Here is a 23,599-nt window from a genome sequence, read left to right on the forward strand (position 1 = left end):
ACAGCCCCTCTGTAAAATGTTGTAGACTGGGCCTCCACATTAACTTAAGACCCAAACAGACAGGCCAAAATAAAGCTGCTTTGGGTGACTTTGGAGGTATGTAGCTTTAGCACAGCTTCCAGCTTCTTAGGATGCATGCAATATTTAAACAGCATACCTCCAAAGTGATCCAAAGCAGCTTTTTTTGGCCTGTCTGTTCGGGCCCTTAGTTCTGAAACAAGTTGCAATGCTAGCCTCTTGCAGCATAAAAAGAAGGATTTGGGGGGGGGGGGGCAGAGGAATGTAGCAACATCTGTGATATTAACTGGTTTTTATTTTAGCATGTGCTTTCATGAACATAAATGCATTTCTTCAGATGTGGTACAGAGCAATTGTTTCAGTATTCTTTTTAGGAGGGTGGACTGCCTGCCATAAATGAAGTTAGGAATGATTAAGAAAGAAACTATAATCTCTTCATTCATTGTTCCAGGAACATTCATTGTTCTATCAACTTGAACCTGTAGTCCAATTAAAGAATGATTAAGAAGCTAAAGATATATACACAACTGACCATTTGTAGTCTCAATAACTTAGATCTACAGTGCTCATTTTGTTTAAGGGGCAAGCTTGTTCACATTAATATATAACTTTAAAAACAAATAAATAAAAAAGTAAGAAGCACTTTAGAACCAAAGACCTTACCAGAGACAACCTGGACGATGATCGCCTCCTAACTGGATTGACTGTCACCGTATGAGCTTGTCTACAAAACAAAAAGAAATGATAAAGTAAAAATACGTATTTTGCAGTGATATAAGTGAAAGTGGAATAACATGCAAGTTTAATTAGAAATAAATTGTCCAACAAATGCATCCTTAGACAACATTTAGCATTCCAAACACTTAAAAAGATGGCTATTTCACGAGCCTATACCATTATAAACAAAGGTAGTAGACCACAGGGGAGAAAATGTGCACACATGTGCACACACTTTCACACACACACACACACACACGTGCACAAGCAAATCAAGGACAATGCCACACCTTTTAACATTCCTTCTTCACCAGCAGAATACACTGCATGTATTACAATGACATCAGGAGTTAAGAGAGGGAACAGTCTGGATTTCCAGAAATGTACTCAACTATGGCAGTGAGAGTTGTAGTGTTTTATTTAGCCACCAACAAAATCCTGCAAGAATTGCTTGTACCATAAATAGTATGCCTAGCTTGATTTCTAACTCTCAACAAAACAAGCATTTGTCTGACCACAACTGGTGGATTTTCAAGCACATTTTTTTCTTTTTGGATGCCATTGACTAAGCACATCAAGAGGCGGCTTTCCATTTCAGCTCAGGCATAGCCACAGGTGGCATTAAGACTGGCCTGCACTGTAGAACATAATGAATAGTAGAGCATAATGATGTTGCATGGTAGTGCAGAGGGAACTGCGACCTAGATGAGACCCATCCACACAAACTCTGAAGCACTGTGCCACTTATTTCTGCAGTATCTCAAATGTTGTTGCCCCTTCCACCTGCCTAAAATGTTGACCTGAACATGCTTAGTGCTTAGATACATTTGTCTTGAAACAAAATGTCAAGGTGAATTGCTCACGTATTCAACAGGCAAATAAAAGTGTTCTACTTCTGAAGCCCAATTCCCAATGCTACGGCTGCATTTAATAACACAATTTCAAAGTCTGAGCTTGGAAATGTTATTTTTTTGGATCATTATAGTGACGTTGACTGGGCAATTCTGGAAGTTATAGTCCAAAAGAATAACTTTTCCAACCTCTGGTCAAAATTGGTAAAAGGCAGCCCTGCCTCAAGTACATATGGAAATAGTACAAGTACCTGGCATGCAAAGAACACAGAAGGAAAGAAAGAGAATGTTTTCTGGCTCACCCTTTGGGTAGAGAAGGACGAGAAAGGATTGGAAAGCGTGGAAAGGAAAGAATGAGGAAAGATTTCTGAGAGCCTTCCTCAGGCGGAGAGTCTGGGGAGTCTCTAAAGACAAGGTACATGCAGACAAAATGGAGGCAATGAAATAGCACATTGAAAAAGAAAGGATGTTGGTTACAAGAGAGGAGACATTTCAGTCCATCTTCCAGTGGGCTTTTGAAGGGTGTTCTTTCTTTATGGTCATGACCACCCAGCCCCTCTTCTACTACAAAATGAAAAGATAAACCTGATTCCATAGAAAGTTTCTGTTAGTCTATGACAGGGATGCAACAGAAGTGGTTTCTGAGGTAGCTTTTATTTTTGGCCAGCAGGCATGAGTTAGGCAAGATTCCCTGCTGCTGTTTTATAAATATAAGTTCTAATCCACACAGCTAAAGAAAAAATGTTAGCCATGTTAAATAAACCAAAAGACACACAAAACTATACAAAAATTCACTATGGTGTGCTCCACAGCACCATATCTCATGAGTCCCAGGAAGTGCAATGTTTGGTTTGGCTGCGGACTTGTTTTGAGGGATGAAGTTAATGTTACAACATTGTACAGTGGGCCCTTGGTGCCTGCTGGAGTTTGGTTCCAGGACTCCCCATGGATACCAAAATCTGTGAATGCGCAAGTACCATATACAATGGCATAGTAAAATGGTGTCCCTTATATCAAATGGCAAAATCAAAGTTTGTTTTTTGGATATATTTTCTTGTGGGATTTTTTTAAAAAATATGTTTACGGCCATACCACTTTGAACATGCCCAATCTCATCTGGATTTTTTAAAATACATATTTTCAAGCCATGGATGTTTGAATCCATGGTTGCAGAATTTGTGGATACCGAGGGCTGACTATACACTTCTGATACCACAGTATCACTAAACAGTAAGTGCACTGTGCTCACTATACAAAATTAAGAACCACTTTACATTAATAATTCAATATTCCTGGGAAATGATATGAAAATCAAAGGTTACTCGGGGCTATGACTCTCTGCCTCAGGACACTTAAATCAAGGAACTTATGGAAGCAATGAGGGACAGAAGCTAACCAAATTATCACAGTTAATAGCCCATGGAAGAAAAATGGAACTGCTTCCTATGACATGAGCTTCACTTGTTCCATTATCTGATAAGATTTTAGATTGCTGACCTTTGACTTAATCTCTCTTCAGCTCATCTATTGTATACTACACTTGCATGTGGTTCCTTCACAAGTTATTTATTTATTTATGATAACAGATGATAACAGAAATTATAGTGGGACGTAAACAAAATCACCATCTCAAGCTGGTCCAGTTTGTGGGACCTACTTTGTTTTTAACTAGAATCTGAGGACAAGAAAGCTCAGTGGATGAAGCTAGCTGCAAAGGAGCAGAACCAATTATTTATTGCACCTCATTAGACATATGCTAATGTGACTTGCCTTTATTAGTACAAATCTGCATTTAACAGTGCAGTCCTATGCACAACAGTTCAGAAGCTAGTTCCACCATGTTCAATGAGACATATTACCAGGTAATTGTGAGGTTTAAGACCTGTTTCAATAACAGATTTAAGTTCAGGGGAAGACGTCTGTTGTGGCTGATGGTTAAAAAAAAAAAAATAGAAACTTGGGCCAAAATCTCATGCTGAGCAATTGGCAATGATCTAGTGATCTAATTTCTACCTATCCCTGAAACTGGGGAATATGTTTCCAGTAATCCACCCCCTAGTAGAAAGAAGGAGAGTTATTTTTTCACTGTCTTCAACCTGTGGAGAGGCAACTATTAGATATCTAAAATCAGTACAATTAGCTCCACTGTCTAAAACAAAGAGCCTAAAGAGTAAATTTAAATCGATGAATCTTATCCACTCCAGAAACAACACTTTGTACTGAGGTTGTGAACTACAGGCAGTGTACCTGCCAAATCAGAATCTGCCAAATCAGAATCAAAACCACTGCCATCATTATTTTCTTCTTTTATACAATTCAAATAATATAAAGTCAGAAATTTAAATATTTTGGGAGCCTCATAGACTGTATTTGTAGTGGCCTTGCTGGATGATTTTGATGGGTTAAATCTGAAGATGTCCTTCCGCTGATGGAACCTCTTCTACGTACAGAAGATCTATTGCCATCTTAGTAGAAGAGCACTATGTAAGAAAAGTGACCACTGTTTCCAAAGTTTCTTCATCTGCACAAGTTTTCTTGTATAACATGGCATTAACAACATGTTCTAACAGAATATATATCACAGACTTTATCTTCCTTACTCACTTTGTCTTATACTCTGATGCATCCCCTGTGACACTATACTACTGCACAGTGGGAACATTATCTTTTGAACAAGAGTGCCAAAAAGAACTAATACAATGGGCCCTTGTTATTTGCTGGGTCCAGGATCTCCCCACGGATAACAAAATCCATGGATTCTCAAGTCCCATTAAATACAATCGCATAGTAAAATGGTATCCAGCAAGCCCGCAGTCTTGGTTTTATCTTTGACTCTTCTCTGTCGTGTATCCCTCAGATCCAAACCACAGCCAAGGCTTGTAGATTCTTTTTGTACAATATTGCCAAAATCCGACCATATCTCTCTGCCTCTACTGCCAAGATCCTGGTCCATGCCCTAGTGATCTCACGACTTGATTACTGTAACGTCCTCCTGGCTGGGCTTCCTCTTTCTCACCTCCGTCCTTTAATCTCTGTCCAGCATTCAGCTGCACGCATTATCACTTCCACCCACCGCTCTGACCACATCTCTCCTGTGTTGGCATCCCTTCACTGGCTCCCTCTCCCTTTCCGCATTCAGTATAAGCTCCTGCTGTCGACATTCAAAGCCCTCCATGGACTGGCCCCTCCTTACTTATCAGACCTTCTTTCTCCTCACCTTCCCACCAGGGCCCTCCGTTCTGGTAGTCAAGGGTTCCTGTCTCAGCCCAGGATTTCCTCTGCCCCATCCCGGATTCGCCCCTTTTCACTTGCTGCCCCTCACTCCTGGAACCTTCTTCCCCCACAAGCAAGAGCCATCACTTCTTTAACCAGCTTCAAAACGGAGTTGAAAACCATCCTGTTCAGAGAAGCCTTCCCAGGCATTGCATAATTGTCGCTTACTATCTGATGTTCTTTTGTTGCCTGTTTATCGATCCATTTCCTGTATTGCTATGTATTGTATATGTATTATCCTACTTGAGAGTATGTATTTTCCCTGGAAAATGATTAACCTTCCATTTTGAAGCCAAGCCCTCCCTCCAGTCCATCTGCCTTGGTCCAGGCCTCGGAGGTAGAGAGGAACTGCTGGACCTCTTACCCTTTCCCGCCACCACTCCCTTCTCCTTCTGTGTCATGTCTTTTTAGATTGTAAGCCCATGGGCAGGGAACCGTCTAACTAAAAAGATTGCATGTACAGCGCTGTGTAAATTTACAGCGCTTCATAAATAAAGGTTAATAATAATAATAATAATAATAATAATAATAATAATAATAAGTATCCCTTATATAAAATGGAAACTCAAGGTTTGCTATTTGGAATTTATACTTTTTTGGAATATTTTCAAGCTGTGGATGCTTGAATCCGTGGATAAGGAGGGTTGACTGTATATACTTTGCCTACCACTCATGTTCTTTGGATCTGAGTCATTATTCTCAGATTCTGTACCAAGATGAAGAATTCTGTGGCCTCATATGGGGCTCCTGTTTGCCAAATTCTTTCCCTGGTAAACATGTTCCAATCTCAGGATAATGCACCTAAGATGCCCTACTAGGAAATTACAAAATACAAAGTTAGAATGCATATGAAATGACTCTGTAGTGACTGGTGCAGTACTTACAGGCTACATTTATTTAGTCTATAAAATTTGTGCCTGGCCACACACATTCTCCACACATATTTTGCCGTCTCCATGTCTTCCTGTTGAATAAAAGAGATATATGTAAGACAAAGCTGGATAGGTGGTCAGGTGAGAGCCACTGTCTGTTGACATCAATTTCCTATTACGCTGATTTGGAAACCAGCAAAGAGGAGCCCAGCTATCCCATCCACTGGATAGGCCCATGAAAACCTATCACATATACAGCTATGTGAACATTTTCATTAAAAAATCAACTTTCCAAAGACAGAAGTACCTGCAGTACATGGAATAGAGTTATCTCCTAAGGGAATTTTAAAATGTATGCTTCTTCATTCCACATATTCAAGCTATTGCACTTCATGATATTCATAAATAAATGATGAAGTATTGAATAAATGTCAAGAACATATGGACAAAAAATGTTCATGACACAACAGGCCCGTGAGTGTTGTATATGAAATGAGTTGACTGATACTTATCTAATTTAAAGATATGACTGCCATCCTGCTCAGCAATTACAAGAAATTTAAGCTGGAATTCTGAATTCATAACTGCTGGGGATTCACATTCACAGTAGTGAATAACCAAAGGTGACCTCAAAACCCTATCTATGAAGACTGGCAGCACCCTGACCAAAGCTTTTCTGAGGAGTTGGGAAATGATATCTGCAGGGTTATCTTAGTCTCAAGGTGCCTTGGAATAAGTAGTTGTGGCAGGACCCCAAGGGGTCTCTTTAGATATTTGTCCACTAATCACCAGCACATCAGAAACACTTTGGTGAGGGTGCTTCCAGGCTGCAAAAATAGTTTTTTTGTTGTGGTTGCATCCACAGATATAACTGGTGATGGAGCTCCATCATGTTACATTATCTGACAGTGCAAGTTCTCACCCAATATGAGAAAACACAAATTAAAAATATTCTCTTTGAAATGTCACATAAACAATTCTGTGGAAATACCTTATACAAAATCATTTTAAGAGTAAAGCTCACTCACTTACAGTTTGGAATTGGATAGTCTCTTCTTTATTTGCCAGCTCTAGTGCAAAAAAGGACTTGTTGTGGGACATGTTAGCAATGTCATGCCACCTACACAACGGGTGGGGAGAGAAGTAGGAAAGACACAAATTCTCAAGGCCTCATAAATTATTGCACTGTAATAGCATGCAGGCAAAAGAAAATATGCATTTGCCGTAATATTTCCTGTATATTTGCAGAAATTCTCATCTGCTTCTTTTACTTCCACTTGAGTTGTCTATTTATTTAGTTGGCTGCTTTTGTCACATGTTTCCAACCGGATACAGAATCATAACAGCTAAATGAACAACAAGACATCACACCTTATAGAGCAAAGACATTTAAATAATAATCATTGCATGAAAATAATGAATGCACTAGAAGCAGGCATCTCAAGTAAACTGTATGGCAATATCCTCGAATTATTTTGGGGGGGAACCCTGTTATTCCCCTGTCCTATGGTTATGCTCTGTTCTGTGCACTTTCAACATGAGAAATATGTTCTGTTTGTACACTTTCAGGTTCTTGCAAATGCATACAAGAAAACACGTGTTTGAAAATGCCATTGTATTTGGGAAATAAATTTACCTAAATATGACAGGAGGTCGGCCATTTTTGTGCTTCACAAAAATTCCATCAAGACAAGCTCCAATGAAAATGTCACTTCCTTGGCTATCCTGGATAGTAAGCAAAGATAATGAAATAACTTGAGATATTTTTTCCCAACAGAGGTACAACTATTCTACTACTGCTAGATAAATGTTTCATTATCTTGAAAAAATTACCTAAATTGCACATTGATGTATTTTTTGTTTTTGATGACAACCTTTTTTATTTTCACTCCAAACCATAAGCAAGCAACTGGCCTACAAATCTATTTTGTTGAATCAGTTTACATTAAATCCAAAGAACCACAAATTTATTACTTTAATGTTGAGCTTTTAAGATTGTAGTAGCAAACTTGAAGACCTCTGGATGACTTTTCCTGCAGTTTGAAACCCTGAGGGTAACTAGATGGGATTTCTAGTAGAGGATGATTCTGAAACAGTGTAGTTTGGATTGAGGTTTGACTGCACCGCTGAGTAAAAAAGAAATGATCCCAGAATGAACACAAATCTTCCTAATCTGATCACACAGATGATATTATTCAAACAGAGATCATTTATAAACTTGATGTCATCGATGAGGATAATGTTTCCCAGTCAAGTGAATCGATTTGTTGTTGACTCCTCCCCAACACATGGAATCAGTAAAAGAACACAGAAGTTTACAACATTGAAAAATAAAGTCATTAAAGTGTCCTCCTTTTTTCCTTCAGATCAGCCAGAATATGAACTGTCTAACATTCTCTAGATAGTGTAGGAAATCTTTTTTAAGTTGCAGGGGAGGGAATGCTGTGGATGATATGCAGCCCTTACAACCCCTACATGTAGCCCTTGGGGACCTCTCAGGAACTACTCAATGCCCCCCAGATCCCCCCCTCATTTAAATTTTTTTTCCCCAGGCTGATTTCAGGATAGGTTTTGTTTTGGGGGTTTCTTTTGGCTCCCAAACCATTCCAAATCTCCCAAAACTTCATTTAAAAAACAGGTTTGCTCTCCCTAACACCACAGGCACCCAAACCCCTCCAAAATGGACAAAAAATGGCCAAAGTGGTAGCAAGAAGTGACATCATGTCACTTCCAATGTGCTAAAATAACCTACTTCAGCCCACAAAGGGGGAAAGCCCCTTCCTTGTTTTCAGTTGCCCATCCCTATTCTACGTGTTCCCATTGTTGGAGGTTTTGTTTACTACTACAAGAGCAGAAGTGCTGCTGAAAGTCCCCTTTTATTTGGTCCAATCAAGATGTCTTTCCAAAAGAATGTGAAGATCAATAATAATAGTAATATTGTTTCTTCATATGTTGATACCTCTCATGTTTCGCCTCCATAGTCATATCAACATTGCAAAGTATGTATGTATGTATGTATGTATGCATGTGCATATATAACCTGTTTTTTAAATATATACACATGAACATGTGTAGGTATGGTGAGAGCATATAATTTGCATATTTAACCTGCCTTCATATCCAAAGGTAAGCAAAATAGCTAATATTTATTATAAATGCAATATAAAAATGTATTACAAAAAAAGCCTTCACCTAATTGGCCAAATACAGAATCTTGAATATTTTAAATGTCTTCTGGTGGGACATCTGAGAATTCTGCTAAGCAGCAGAAATGTTCAGATACAGTATTTTACATTTGTAAGTTTCACATCAGAGTGTCTCACTCCAAATCAGCTTAGAATATACGTTTCAAAACAAAATTTCAATATGAAGAAAGAAAAAAGAAATGCACAGTTATAGTTGTTCATCCTCATGGTAAACTAATTCATAAAATTCATGAATGAAATCTAATTTTACCTTTGCAGGAAAGCTCTCTTCCCCATAACCTTCCATTCTCTCAACCTCTTGCATATATAACATCTCTGCATCAGGTGGCATGAGCCCCCTTCAAAAACAAATAAGTAATTCTGTTTACTAACTAGCTTAACAGAAAAAATATTCAGAGTGCAATATTTTATTGCTGCAAATATGTAATCCTTCTCCAAACAAGGAAAAAAGAGTATGAAAAGTTCACTATTATGTCAAATGTGGCCATCGTAAACACATGTGGTAATAATACCAGAAATATTGAAGATTATAAGGAATTGAGATTCCACTTGCTTTCTCAGAATCATAAAATCATAGAGTTGGAAGAGACCACAAGGGCCATCCAGTCCAACCCCCTGTCATGCAGGAACTCACAATCAAAGCATACCCAACAGATGGCCATCCAGCCTCTGCTTAAAGACCTCCAAGGAAGGAGACTCCACCACACTCCAAGGGAGTGTGTTCCAGTGTGTGTCCACTGGACTATTTCAATCTTATGTACAAGAAAAAGATTTTCAACTGTTTTCTCCCAAATGGGAAAGTTTATAGGAGTTTTTTGTTCAGGGTGTGTGTTTGTTTTGCTGGAACAAAAAGTTTGTGAAGGTTTTTAGAACAAAACCCATTGCCTTGTGCAAAACAGGCTTACCCTAATTAAAACAAAACATACTGTATTTAATCACAGAATAGATTTTTTGGTACAAACAATCCTCCTTCCATACCCAAACTTTCAACCAGAGCCATCCCTTCCCATCATGGCTATAGCCTTGCCAATGGAGACAGGGTTCTGGTGACAAAAACAGGGCTGGGTGCTCCTCTGGTCTTCTCCTTCTGCCTCCCTCAGCAAGGAAAAAGCTGTGTTGAGAGGGGACAGCTGTGACTGAAAATTGAGATCTGGAGGCTTGGGGAGAACAGGTACATTCATCCCACTTACAGTATCTTCTTCTGCTCCAAGATCTGTCAACAATTAAACCTACAGGAAGCCTATCCCAGATCCAATCTGGCAATCCTAAACCTAGGATGATGGAATATAATGGAAACGCTCTACTGGAGCAAAACAGAAGTTCAGTAACATATGTGAGAGGTCTACATATTCTTCATCCCTGGTTTATGCTACTCTTAAAGAAAGAAATATTTGTGTTATTCAAAGCTGCTTCCTGATATGATCATCACGCTTAGCACAGAACAAGTCCAAATATTAGGAATGTACCCATTTTACAACACAAACAGGTGCTCATCAACATCATTCAGATCAGAAACAATGTCACAAGTTCAGATCTATTACCTGTACTTCTGATGGAGTAATGCCACTTTCTGGGTTGCTTCTTCCAGGATCTTCTCATCTTGTAACCAACCCTGAAGAATCAAATAGAAGCTATGAGCCTTATTCCCATATAAATTAGCAATTTAAAAGGTAACACATAGTAATATATGCACAAAATTATCAGGGACCAGTTTATACACAACTTCCCAGGATAGTTTTTTGTGGGGTTTTCGAGCTATGTGGCCATGCTTTAGAAGAGTTCCTTCCTGACGTTTCATCAGCATCTGTGGCTGGCATCTTCAGAGAAGATTTCTCTGAAGATGCCAGCCACAAATGCTGGCAAAACTTCAGGAAGAAATTCTTCTAGACCATGGCCACATAGCCCGAAAACCACACAAAAAACTATGGACGTCGGCCATGAAAGCCTTCGATTCCATTTCCAGGAGTTAAAATTAAAAAGAAAAAAAATTGAGTTTATGATTTTCCCTCAGTTTTGATGCAACAATAAAATTAGGGGTGGGGAGGGAATTCTAGCGTTACTGTGCACCACTTCCATGAATCAAAGTTGTGTGCAAATCTGTCCCAAGCATTTCCTTTTTCAGAAGCCATCCGAGTCCCTAGACATAAAAGATGGTATGAAAGCTCCAGAGACATAGCAATTTCTTGCAATGAAGAACATCCATTATATGCTGTTAAATACAAAAAAAAGTCCCTTTCATGAACCTAACATGTCCCTTTCAAGAACCTAACAGCTATCCTGGATGTATATGAGAAGGGGTGAATGAGACTGAAAGTTCTTTGCAGTCCTGGGAGTCTTGCTGCTTTAAGAACTGCTAAACTTTGTTTCCTTCCTTAATGTGTTTCTACAACAGTGCCCTTTCACAATTATGATTCCATTATAATCTACCATGACTGCATTCTATGGACTCCTGGGGTTTGTAGTTGGTGGAGGCACTAGTGCTCTGTGGCTGAGAATGCTAAATGGCCCTACTTAAACTGCAAATCCCAGAATCCCATAGGATGGAACCATGGAACTTGTAGTAGAATCAACTGTGAAAGGGCTCTAGGTTTCAAGCATAACTCAGGACAAATTACAGTGCACCCTTGGTATCTGTTGGGTTTGGTTCCAGGACCCCCCATGGATACCATAATCCATGGATGCTCAAGTTCCATTAAATATAATGGCATAATAAAATAGTGTTCCTTATATAAAATAGAAAAATTAAGATTTCCTTCATGTAATTTATATATTTTGGGCATATTTTCAAACCATGGATAGCTGAATCCGTAGATAAAGAATCTGTGGGTATGGAGGGCTGGCTGTACATAAGCAGATTATAATAAAAGTATCACTGAAAGGCTAAATAAAACCACAAAGAATAAACAACAGCTTGTTGAAAATCATTTCTCTCCTCCCTTCCAGACAAGAGAGTTTCTGAGTAGCTCTGAGGTGACATTGGAGGAACAAAGAATTACCTTAGCTGGAAGACAAAGACCTAGATGTGGATAGCTTCCCACATAACTCAGTCTCAGATGGTTTTTGAGTAGCCCTGACACAGCAATAGACTTGTATGCCCTAATAGCATTATAACTATGCCTTATTGTTGGCTAGGTTTCAGCAATCACTTTTATTCAACATGAGACAGAATGTCAGAAGAACACAGACTGAGGTGGGATATTTTAATTTCACCCTGATTTCACAGCCTTTTAAAAATTCTGCTATTAATATTCTAAGAAAACTATGAAGCGAATATAAAAATCCAAACAGTTTGGCTAAAGAAGAATAAAAAATAGTAGTAAATAGCTCTCTTTTAAACTTTCAAACTCTTTTAAACTTCTAAACACTGATTATTTTAGAAAGAATGTAAACATTTTGAGTTACTTCTCTTAAAACCTGAAGTCACTTTAAATAAAACAAAAAGTAAAACATCACATCTGTTTAAAAGACAAAAATAACGTATCAATAAAATATCAATAACCACCGTGCATTATTTCCTCACTTTGAATGTTTTCCCAATCAATTTCTATTCTTCCATCTCCAAAACAATCCCTAAAAACAGAAGAAACTGGATCCTTCTTACCACAGGGAACAAGGCAAATCTCTGCAGAAACTCCTGTGACTCATACTGGTCATAATCTCCAAAATCAGCTGAGGAATTGAGAGAAGACAGACAGAAAGTAAACTTTTAAAACACTTTAAAAGTGTCACTAACAGAGTGAACAACAAAGTATCATTTAAGGATGAGGAACAGACCATAAATTAATCTGTTAAATGTATTAAGATGTTTCCTATCCCACAGAAGTCTTAGAAGTCATATAAAACATAAAACTTGGTAGTTTGTGCCTTTTGGTTTTCCATCTAAAATGGGATTTTAGAAAGTCAAGATATTTCATTCTATCTAAAATGTACAAAAACAGCCAAACAAGTAATAATTCATTGAAGTACTTATGATTAAAGAGCCAGTCGGGGCTACATAAAAACATGACAGAATGCTGTTACATAAGCAAGCTATTCCAATTAACTTGTTAGATCTCAGCAAATAACATTCTTGGCCACCCTTTCCTAGTACACAGGATTATCATTCTAAGGAAATAAAGCAAAACAGCCAAATAAAATAAAACAGAAGCCTAATGTGCTATGTAGACTGGCCACAACTATTAATCATCTTTATAGCCGAGTTCTTCTCTGACCTAAAGCATTCATAACAGTATCACACTACATTGTAATAGGGCTATTATTCCACTTTAACTGCTATAGCTGCCTCCTGTGTCATTCTAGGGTTTGTAGTTTAGTGAGGTGTATGAGTTCTCTGGCTGAGAATTCTTAATGCCACTCCCTAAACTTCAAATCCCAGGATTCCACAGGAGGGAGCCATAATAGTTAGTGGAATAAAAATGCTGTAACACGCAAGTGTAATATTCAGTGAAGTTAAATGGATATCCACTTCACAGGGAACAGAAACATCTGTGCAAAATCCCGGTTCTTAAACTACAGACCACTGACCAATAATCATGCCTTGCTGAAAGTTTTTCACCATGTCACTGTTCCGCTCCTTCCTCTTGGGCAGGTTCCAGAGGGTGATGCTTAGGGACAGTCGCTCTTCAAAAACAAAGCTTAATTGTGGTGTCCCTCAACGCGCCATCCTGTCCCCGATACTATTTAACATCTATATGAAGCCGCTGGGAGAAATCATCCATGGATATGGGGCTGGATGTTATCAATATGCTGATGACACCCAACTAAATTTCTCCATGTCCCGGTCATCAGCGACAACGACAGATAATATCTCTCCCTTCAACCAGTGTCTTCAGGAAGTAATGGATTGGATGAGGGAAAACAAGCTCAAGTTGAATCCAGACAAAACGGAGGTACTTATGGTAGGGGCCCCCAAACCAGGGATTGGGCTGCAACCTCCAGTCCTAGAGGGGCTCACGCTCCCCTCAAAGGACTGTGTTCGCAGTCTGGGGGTGCTTCTTGACCCGTCGCTTCAGATGAGGAATCAGGTGAATGCGATGGTCAAGAGCGCCTGTTATCAGCTTCGGCTGATACGCCAGCTGCGCCCTTTCCTGGAACAGGGTGACCTCGAAACTGTAGTACATGCACTGGTAACCTCAAGACTTGATTTTTGCAATGCGCTCTACATGGGGCTACCCTTGTGCCTAGTCCGGAAACTCCAGTTGGTACAGAATATGGCAGCCAGGTTGGTCACAGGAACAGCAAGGAGTGACCATATAACACCAACACTGAAGTCACTCCACTGGCTGCCTATCAGTTTCCGGGCACAGTACAAGGTGTTGGTTATCACCTTTAAAGCCCTACATGGCTTGGGTCCAACCTATCTAAGGGATCGCCTGCTTCCATATAATCCACCCCATACAGTCAGGTCCTCTGGGAGGAATTTATTACAGCCCTTAAAGACCAGGATGACGGCGACTTCCCAGAGGACATTTTCTGCAGCCGCTCCCAACTTATGGAATGGCCTGCCAGACGAGACCTGTCAAATTACCAATCTAGAGAGCTTTAAAAAGGCCATTAAGACGGATCTCTTCCGGCAAGCCTTCCCAGAATAATATGCTCGGCCACAAATAAGATTTCCCATCCAGTGAACTCTGCCCATGATGATTTTTATTTAGCTTAGTCAGTTTTAATATGTAGTTTTTAATCTTACATTGTTTAATCTTGTTTTAAGGGGGGGGGGTATTATGTATATATGGATGTATTTTAACCTGTTGTACGCCGCTTTGATTGCCTGGCAAAAAGCTGGATAGAAATAAAAATTTTATTATTTTATTATTATTATTTACACCATTTCTTGTTGCTGTGTGCCTTCAAGCCATTTCCAACTTTTGGCAACCCTAAGGCAAACCTATCATGGGTTTTCTAGTCAAGATTTGTTCAGAGGAGGTTTGCCATTGCCATCTTCTGAGTTTGAGAGCATGTGACTTTCCCAAGGTCACTCAATGAGTTTCATAGGAGTTTATCACACGGGGGAGAATGTGTAATGCTCCAGGTTTTTTTCCTGTTACCACTGTGCAACTGAGGAGAAGATGATCACATGAAGTTGGAATTATCGCGTTGTCAACAAGTTATCAAAGTGTCATGTTCCTGTCAGATTGTATTAACAATTTACAGTATATCATTAATAACATCTCAAAAGTGCAAGCAAAACGTTATCAGCACAAGTGTATACTTACAAAACACTTCAATTCCGCAATTGTGCTTTCATTCCTGGCTTGCTATTCAGCACTGCCTCTCTCTCTCCCTCCTCATCCACCCTTCCAGACAATTCACCATAAGTGTGAGGACACATACCAATAACTCCTAAGTATCAGTATCCATCTGCAAAATAATCCCAAAAATATTCTCTATCCCTCAACAACAGTGTCTAAGGACTTGGATACCGGAAGTCTGCAACAGAGGTAAACCAGAAATGCAAAATCACAGCTATGACCGGTGGGTGGGTGGGGGGACGGGACGATTCAGCAAAGTCTTTTCTGCGTGTGTGCAGACACTGCAAAAATGAAATCATAACGCTTCAGGTATGTACACTAAAAGCGCTATTTTTCTGTAATTAAAATGGAACTGCATCGTTTTTGGTTTAGGTGTGATCATCTCCCATTACTGTTTCGTTGCTATTCCAATACTGAGCAATTGTGCAATGGTAACAGAAAAAAACGGGAGCATGACGCTTTCTCCCCCGTGTGATAAACTCCATAGCTGAGCTGAGGAACTGAACTCCAAAGTCATAGTCCAACATTCAAATCACTATGGCATGCTGACTCTCTCATTTAGACCGTATCAGCTTGTTATTCGCTGATTTAATGGAGAAGAAGATATTTAGTCTTTTGATTAAATTAGGGGAAAAACAGAATCACCTGATATTCTGATATTAAAATTGTCTGCTATTAAGCTATTACAGCTCAGTGTACACCTAAGCATTTACACGGTGCAAAATACCACTGAAGCTGACTTTTGATGACGGATCTATTATAAGGAACATGAGCCCAGAGCTTTTAAATTGGGGAGGAGAGTTATAATAATAATAATTATTTATTTATATCCCGCCCCTTTGATGTCAGTCGGGGTGGCTAACAGTAATAAAATACAATACATTATACATCAAAATCTACTTCCTTCCCCCCCCTTAAAAAGTTGCAGCAAAGGATCTATAGATTCCAAAATCAGTATGTAAATTATATTCTAAAAAGTAAAATTCCAAAGCTCATCACAGGTATGCCTCAAGGAGTGGCATTTTGGGGCACAAGAGAGTGCCACAACATCTGATTGTCCTGTTGCGTAACCTATAACCAAGCTAAGAAGCGGCCATCAAAACCAAATACGGAGAAACAGAATGGTTCTCAATTGGCAAAGAAGTCAGGCAATCCAGCCAAGGGTTAGCTTGGACTCAGAGGCAGGAGGAATGAAGATAGGTGGGAGGTACATTAACAACCTCAGCTATGCAGATGATACAATACTACTAGTAGAATCAAGCAAAGACCTGGAGCAATTACTGAAGAAGATCAAGGAGGAAAGTGCCAAGGTCAGACAAATGCTGAACATCAAAAATAAAAATAATGACCATGGAAGATGTACAAGAATTCACACTAGACAATAAGAAAATTTAAAGAGTCTACGAGTTCCCATACTTTGGTTCAAATATTCAACAGAACAGAAACTGCAGTCAAGAAATCAGGAGAAGACTAGGATTGGGGAAAGATACTATGAAATAGTATTATAGAACCACAGAATAACTGGATAAGAGCATAAAATGTAAGGACATCATTCTGAACACCAAAGTGAGGATCATCCAAGCCATAGTATTTCCAACCACAATATACAGATGCAAGAGCTGGAAGGCAAAAATGTTGATAAGAAGAAAATCAATTAATTTGAAATGTGGTGCTGGAGAAGAGAATGGACAGCCAAGAAAACAAACAAATGGGTTCTGGAACAGATCAAACCTGAAGTCTCTCTGGAAGCTACAATGACCAAATTGAAGCTGTCATATTTTGGCCACATCATGAGGAAAAATGACTAATTACAAAAGACAATGATTGTAGGGAAAGTGGAGGGCAGCAGGAAAAGAGGAAGACTGCATGCTAGGGAGATAGATTCTATTAAGGAGAACAATACAGGCCATGAGCAGAGAGGTTGAGGACAGAGGGTCTTGGAGATGTCTCATTCACATGGTCGCCATGAGTGAAGGCTGATTCAAGGGCAGCTAACAACAAATAAGGCCAAACCTTACTAGAGTGAGTACTACTAAACCATGAAGGCTACTGGCCTGACTCCTGTTCCTTCTTGCATGCACTGTCCACCTAACCCTTCCAAACAAGTAAGGAAGGAAGGACAGGAAAGGAACAACTCATCATGCTCTCTTTATTTTATTTTGACAACCCAGAATAAAAATGACAGTGGTTACAAAGATAATGGAGAGTCTGACACTCCATGCTTTATGTATAGGTAGTTAGAGAGTTTGACAGCAGAGAGGAAAGACAAGATGGATCTGCAACTTGCTCAGCATTTGACTGCTAGAGACTTAGGGAGAAAGAACTGAATTATGTAGAATGAGAACAGAGTCCCACTAGGGAATGACTCTAGCAACTCACATTAATAACATTTTAAATGGCATCCCTGAAATGCAAAATTATGGATGTAGTAAAAGCAAAGTAATGATTTACTGGGGGCAAGTAATTAAAAAAAATCACAACTGCCCTGAGTAAACATGGGCAGTTGCAACATATAGGCAATTTTTGCCTCTGTGGAGCCCCACTACACCTAAAAGCTGGCTGAAATTGCAGTTTGAAATGATCAAGTCTATTTCTAGTTGGGTTGTTTTTCCCCCATAGGGTGGAGTGTTTGCTAAACCACAGATCCTGGACACCGTCAGGTGTAACTGACAATTTGGGGATGTTTTTCACCTCAGATTGCTTGTGGGGAGCTATGAGGCCTTTGAGAAGTCCAAGGAGCATCAGGAGTTTAAAAAAAAGCCTTAGGTGATTCCCCACCCTGATATGGGAAAATAGAAAGCTAATTTGCTTTATACCAAAGTATTTTGAGTAGTATAAAATAAAAGAAACAATTCAACATAAAATGAAACCAAAATAATAACATTCACAATCCAGTATGAGATCAACCATGATAAATCAGATACAAAATTATTATTATTTATTATTATTATATATTATTTATAAAGCGCTGTAAATTTACACAGCGCTGTACATACAATCTTTTTAATTGGACGGTTCCCTGCCCTCAGGCTTACAATCTAAAAAGACACGACACAAAGGGAGTGGGGGTAGGAAAGGGGCCTCTCTAGTAGGATAATACATATTAAAATACATAGCAATACAGGAAATGATTCAATAAAACAATCAATAAGTCTATTCTGTAAAGAGATTGCCTGCCAGCTGGGCAATAATAATAATAATAATAATAATAATAATAATAATAATAAATTATTTCCTTTCCACTTCTCCTCAAAGCATGGCACAACATGTTAAAATTCAAAACAGAACAATAAAATAAAACACATTAAACCAACAGTTAAAACCCAATACTATAAAACCATTAAAGTACACTCATATGAGTATGTTTCTTAAAATATACAAATTAAAAAGTCATGATTTAAAATGAACTGGGTAGGCCTGCCAAAAGAAATATATCTTTAATATTGTATTAAATGCCATCAGTATTTTCATCAGTCATATCTCCTCCGGCAGGTCATTCCAGTCTGGGAGCAGCCAATGAAAAGGTCCTCTGGGAAACCATTGCCAGTCTAGTCCTGGCTGGTTGGAGCAAATATTTCTCAAAGGACCTGAGTGTACAGGGCGGAATGTATGGGAGAAGGCGATCCTGTAGGTAACTTGGACATAAATCATGTAGGGCTTTAAAAGTAATAACCAACATACTTTGCATACATTGCCCAGAAAATAACTGGCAGCCACTGGAGTCATGTTAAGATCAGTGGAAAGTGATTGCTCTGGATGCATACATAACCAAGCTGCTATATTCTGAACCAGTTGAAGTTTCTGGACTTGGTACAAAGGTAGCCCAATGTACAGTGCATTGCAGAAGTCCAGCCTTGAGATTACCAACTCGTGCACTACCATCTTCAGGTCCTGATTCTAGGAAGAAAGGGCATGTTACAATCAAGGTGCCAGCCCCAAGAATGCCCTCACATTCCTTCCCTATTACATGGGGCTTATGTTCTAGAAGGACTTAGAGTTAGTCTTGGAAGGAAGTGACAAACTGGAAAGAGAGAGAGAGGAGAGAGAGAAAAGACCCATGGCAGCTAGACATGAGGCCTATATGCTACCTCCTAGATCGGATACAGACTGCTTCTGAACACCAATGTAGGAGGGCGCTTGATTGCACTGATCATGAAAAGCTATATAACAATCTCAAAGACATGGGTGTGCCAATACAGTTGATAGTTCTGCTGAGATAGTTCTATACTCAGCACAAGAGACAATTACCAGAACAGAATATGGAGAAATGGAATGGTTCCCAATAGGCAAAGGAGTCAGGCAAGGCTACATATTATCATTATACTTGTTGAACTCGTATGCAGAAAATATCATACAAAGAGCAGGTCTAGACACAGAAAAATGAGTAGTATAGATAGAAAGAAGGAACACCAACCATCTAAGATACAAGGATGACACAATATTACTAGCAGAAAACATCAATGACTTGGAACAATTACTAAGGAATGTCAAGGAAGAAAGTGCAAAGGTCTACTGCTGATCAAAAAGACAACGCAAATAACGAACACAGAGGAACTACATAAATTTGAATTAGATAATGAGGAAATTGAAATAGTCACAGATTTTTAGTACCTGGGATCAAACATCATCCAGAATGAACACTGCAGTCAAGAGGTAAGAAGAAGACTAGGAATAGGAAGGGCAGCCATGGAAGAGATAGAGAAGATCCCAAAGAGTAAAGATATATAACTGAGCAATAAAGTTAAAATTATCCAAGCCATATAGTATTTTCAATCACTATGTATGGATGTAAGAGCTGGACAGAGAAAAAAGCAGATAAAGAGCTCATTCCCACTGGAAAAATAACACAGGTTGTGATTCAGATCCGCTCCATGTCTCTAACCAATTTCAAAAGATCCCTCATTCTCACTATAAAAGGGGATCTTTTTAATGTGACTTGAATCGTGTTTTTTCCCCATCCCCATTTGCGCTGCTTCAAACCGGGGATGGGGGAAGCCGGTGATGGAGCACAAGCCGGGGGGGGGGGGGCAGAGCCAAGGTCGGTGGGGATAGCGAGGAGGCCGGCAGAGGGGAGAGAGCCAAGGCCAGGGACAGCGAGCAGGCACCAGGGAAGCCAAACAGGGAAGGAAGACAGGCACTGGGGAAGGCAAGCAGGGAAGGAAGGAAGGCACCAGTGAAGCAAGCGAGAAAGCCAAGCGGGGAAAGAACAAAGGCACTGAGGGAGGCAAGCAAGGAAGGAAGGAAGGCACCAGGAAAGCCAAGTGGGGAAAGAAGGAAGGCACCAGGGAAGCCAAGCAGGGAAGGAAGGAAGAAAGGCACCAGAGAAGCCGAGCGGGAAATGAAGGAAGGCACAGGGGAGGAGGAGGAGGAAGGAAGAGGAAGGCGATGTTTTTTAAAAAATATATACAGAGAATTTTCGATTGATGGATTTTGCAACTACTTGCCTTGCAAGTAGTTACAAAATCAAATAACTGTGTATTCTATCAATTCAAAACACACACACACACAAGTACACAGACAGCACGGGGGGGGGGGGGAGATGGTGGATCTGTCAAAACATCACCCCTTTGTCATTTGTCCCTTCCTTCAGAAAGAATCGATTCTGATCTGACGTTCCCACTGTTAGGAATCACGTCAGAACCGATTTTTCTCAAAAGAACCTCAAAATAACTGCTGCCCAAAAACCCTGAGTTTTTTGCATTTGTTCCACTTTATTTCTTCTGGAATCAATCTAATGAGGATCAGAATCGATTTCCAGTGAGAACTAGGGGCATGTACCCCGAATCAGGATTTGGAGCTTATCGTAGTGGGAACTATCCCAAAAAGTAAATCAACTCATTTGAGATGTGGTATTGGAGAAAAGGGCTAAGGATATCGTGGACAGCCAGAAAGAGAAACGAATAGTCAAACCCTGGAGGCCGAGATGGCTCATTAGAGAAGACAATAATACTGGGAAAGGTTGAGGGGAGAAGAAAGAGAAGATCACACACTAGATGGCTAGACTCAATTAGGGAGGACAGAGGCATGAGTCTGCAGGAAATGCGAAGAGCAGTGGAGGACACGGACTCTTGGAAATGTCTCATCCATGGGGTCAGCATGAGTTAAAGTCAACTTGAAGGCAGCTTACAACAACAACAAGGGTCCCATTAAAATTCTATTGTTTGTGAGCTTCCGAAAAGCATCTGATTGGCCACTGTGGGAACAGAATGCTGGTGTTTCATCTAATCCAGCAGGGCTCTTATATTCTCAAAAAAAAGGAGGGGAAACTGTTAACAGGAAAAATGAAAACAGATTTAAATTTAAAAAAAGAAGAAATAGCAGCTTGCATTGTATAATTTAGTTCTTGATTGGGGTTTCTGTAATAATATTGCTATTTTCCAAGAAACACAAGAGAAATAGCTTATTATACATAGCAACGTTACTGTTTTGGTTCATTAAACAGAGTCCACACATAAATTTAGTAAAAATGGCATGGAGGAAAATCTGAAGATTGCAGAAATGAAAACATAATTCCAAGGTATTAAAGTATACAGTACATGCCAAACATACCAAGGGAGAACAAGTGCACCATTCAAAGGCATTTCAGAAAATAACAGCAATTTTCAACAGTGCGAGGAGTCATTTTGCCATTACTCTCTGAAGCACTCATACTTTTGAGTGACAAGGTTTGAACTTTTGTTCCCTGGAAAACACTTTTGCCACAAGCAGTTCCCTGTATTAATCAAGAGGCAGTTGGGTTCTAATGGCTCAAAGTGGCACAAAGAAACCCCATGTTTCCAGTAAATATATTTCATTCTTCTGAAGTAGAAAAGCACTTCAGTAATTAAGTACAGAGGTCATGCAGGTCTACTATTCAGATATAGTTTTAAAACAAGAAATGATAGGAGGGGGCTGTGATATTTATTTGGCATTGACTATGGTCTTATTTTGTTTTGTTTTTTAATTTTTTTTTTTATTTTTTTTTTGTAATACAGACATACAACTACAGAGAGAAAGGCCCTATACAGACTGACCCAAAAGGTCAGCCTGTGGATGGAGTAGGGGCACAGCGTCCCTGACTCCGTGCCACTCCAGACAGAGCACTGCACCAAAGGGGTGCCATACAGCCACATCACCGCAGCTATGGCACCTTCCAAAGGCTGGATTGGGGTCGCAGTGTGAGGTTGCTGCAGCCCCGATCCAGCTAACGAAGGAGGGCTGCATGCCACCCCTTAGGGGCTGTATGTACAGCCGCAAAGTTAGTAATGGTCACAATGTTAATGAGCACAAAGTACACCAAGGGCACTCTTAGGTCAAAAGTGATTTTCATATTTTATAGAAAAAGAAAGCCAAGGGCCTGCATCCAATGGATAACCCCAAACTAGAGATGTTAAGGCTGAGGGGGGGGGGGGGGCACAGAAAAAATCAGGGACAAAAAGGAGGTGTGTCATGTATATAATTGTATCATGTATATAACGCATGTTATGTTGCATTTTATGGAAATAACAAAGTAAATCTGTAACGGGTACTGCAAAGAAAGACAGTGAAGCAGGCGAAGGCAATTGTGAGAGGCCAATAGGTCCCATTAGTACCCCACGTGACCTTGAAGAGTTGCACCCCCTGCAAAAATATGTTCGCCACAAAATGTCCTATATGCCTTCCGGGGGCATTTTTTTATATAAGCCTATTTGGAGCCTAAAATGGCCCAGGGCAAAAAAGCATGGCATTTCTTTTACCTCTGGGGGCCATATGTTCCTTCCAGCTGCTCTTACTCCTTCCAGTTGTAAAGGGTGTTAATATCACATTTTTTAAAATATCCAAATACCATTACAAAATGAAGGCATTTCTTTCTATCCCACCAACTTCATAGGCATGGTTCGTGGAAAAACAGGAGAAGACTTTCTCTGTAGCTGCTCCTACATTTTGGAAATCCCTTCCAAGAGAAGTTACGAAGGCTCTTTCTTTGTACTCCTTTTGTCAGTAGTTTAAGACTGTGTTATTTTTAATATGTTTTAACACAAGATTTTAATTGGTTTTAATTTTATTATTTAACACTGTTTTAATTTGAATAATAATTTTGTATGTTTTTAAGTGTACATGCGTTATTGCCTTTTTGTGAGCCATGTTGCATCTGAGCCTAGGAGAAAGGTGAGATATAAAGTGATGGATGGAGTATCTGGCGTTGAAGAAGCTGGACACAAGTTTCAGATGGCCAGTGTACACTGCAGGTAAAATAGTAATTTTGGACAAGCAAATACAAGGCTTAGTCAAACCTTAAATTCAGTTAGCATTATGCTATCCAAAAACATTCTTTTTAACCTCCATGATTTTTAACAATTTTAACAACCAGTTCTTAGGAACCAGTGTGAACCACCTGAATGACACCATTGTCTGGAGGAAAACCATAGCAATGAATGAAAAATAAGGCTAAT

At 39.5% G+C, this 23,599-nt stretch overlaps 1 protein-coding gene across 4 annotated transcripts in view; it reads right to left on the bottom strand.

Annotated features, from left to right (window-relative positions):
- The window catches only part of LOC149315025 (tyrosine-protein phosphatase non-receptor type 21-like), a 107,244-nt gene that overhangs the window by 24,984 nt on the left and 58,661 nt on the right, over positions 1-23,599 (bottom strand). For 2 of the 4 annotated variants that reach the window (XM_089522359.1, XM_089522360.1), the window contains 7 exons: positions 12,539-12,606; positions 10,479-10,549; positions 9,188-9,275; positions 7,368-7,456; positions 6,764-6,851; positions 5,744-5,823; positions 682-742 (listed from right to left, as the gene is read on the bottom strand). In XM_089522359.1, the coding sequence (XP_089378485.1) occupies positions 682-742; positions 5,744-5,823; positions 6,764-6,851; positions 7,368-7,456; positions 9,188-9,275; positions 10,479-10,549; positions 12,539-12,606 (545 nt within the window). Of the gene's footprint in view, positions 1-681; positions 743-1,888; positions 1,991-5,743; positions 5,824-6,763; positions 6,852-7,367; positions 7,457-9,187; positions 9,276-10,478; positions 10,550-12,538; positions 12,607-13,461; positions 13,558-23,599 lie in introns of all 4 variants that reach the window. The other 2 variants (XM_089522357.1, XM_089522358.1) reach the window with 2 other exon arrangements.

Source organism: Sceloporus occidentalis, unplaced genomic scaffold (genome assembly GCF_023333645.1).
Source record: "Sceloporus occidentalis isolate IW3139 unplaced genomic scaffold, rSceOcc1.0.p SCAF_4, whole genome shotgun sequence".
NCBI classification, from domain to species: Eukaryota; Metazoa; Chordata; class Lepidosauria; order Squamata; family Phrynosomatidae; genus Sceloporus; species Sceloporus occidentalis.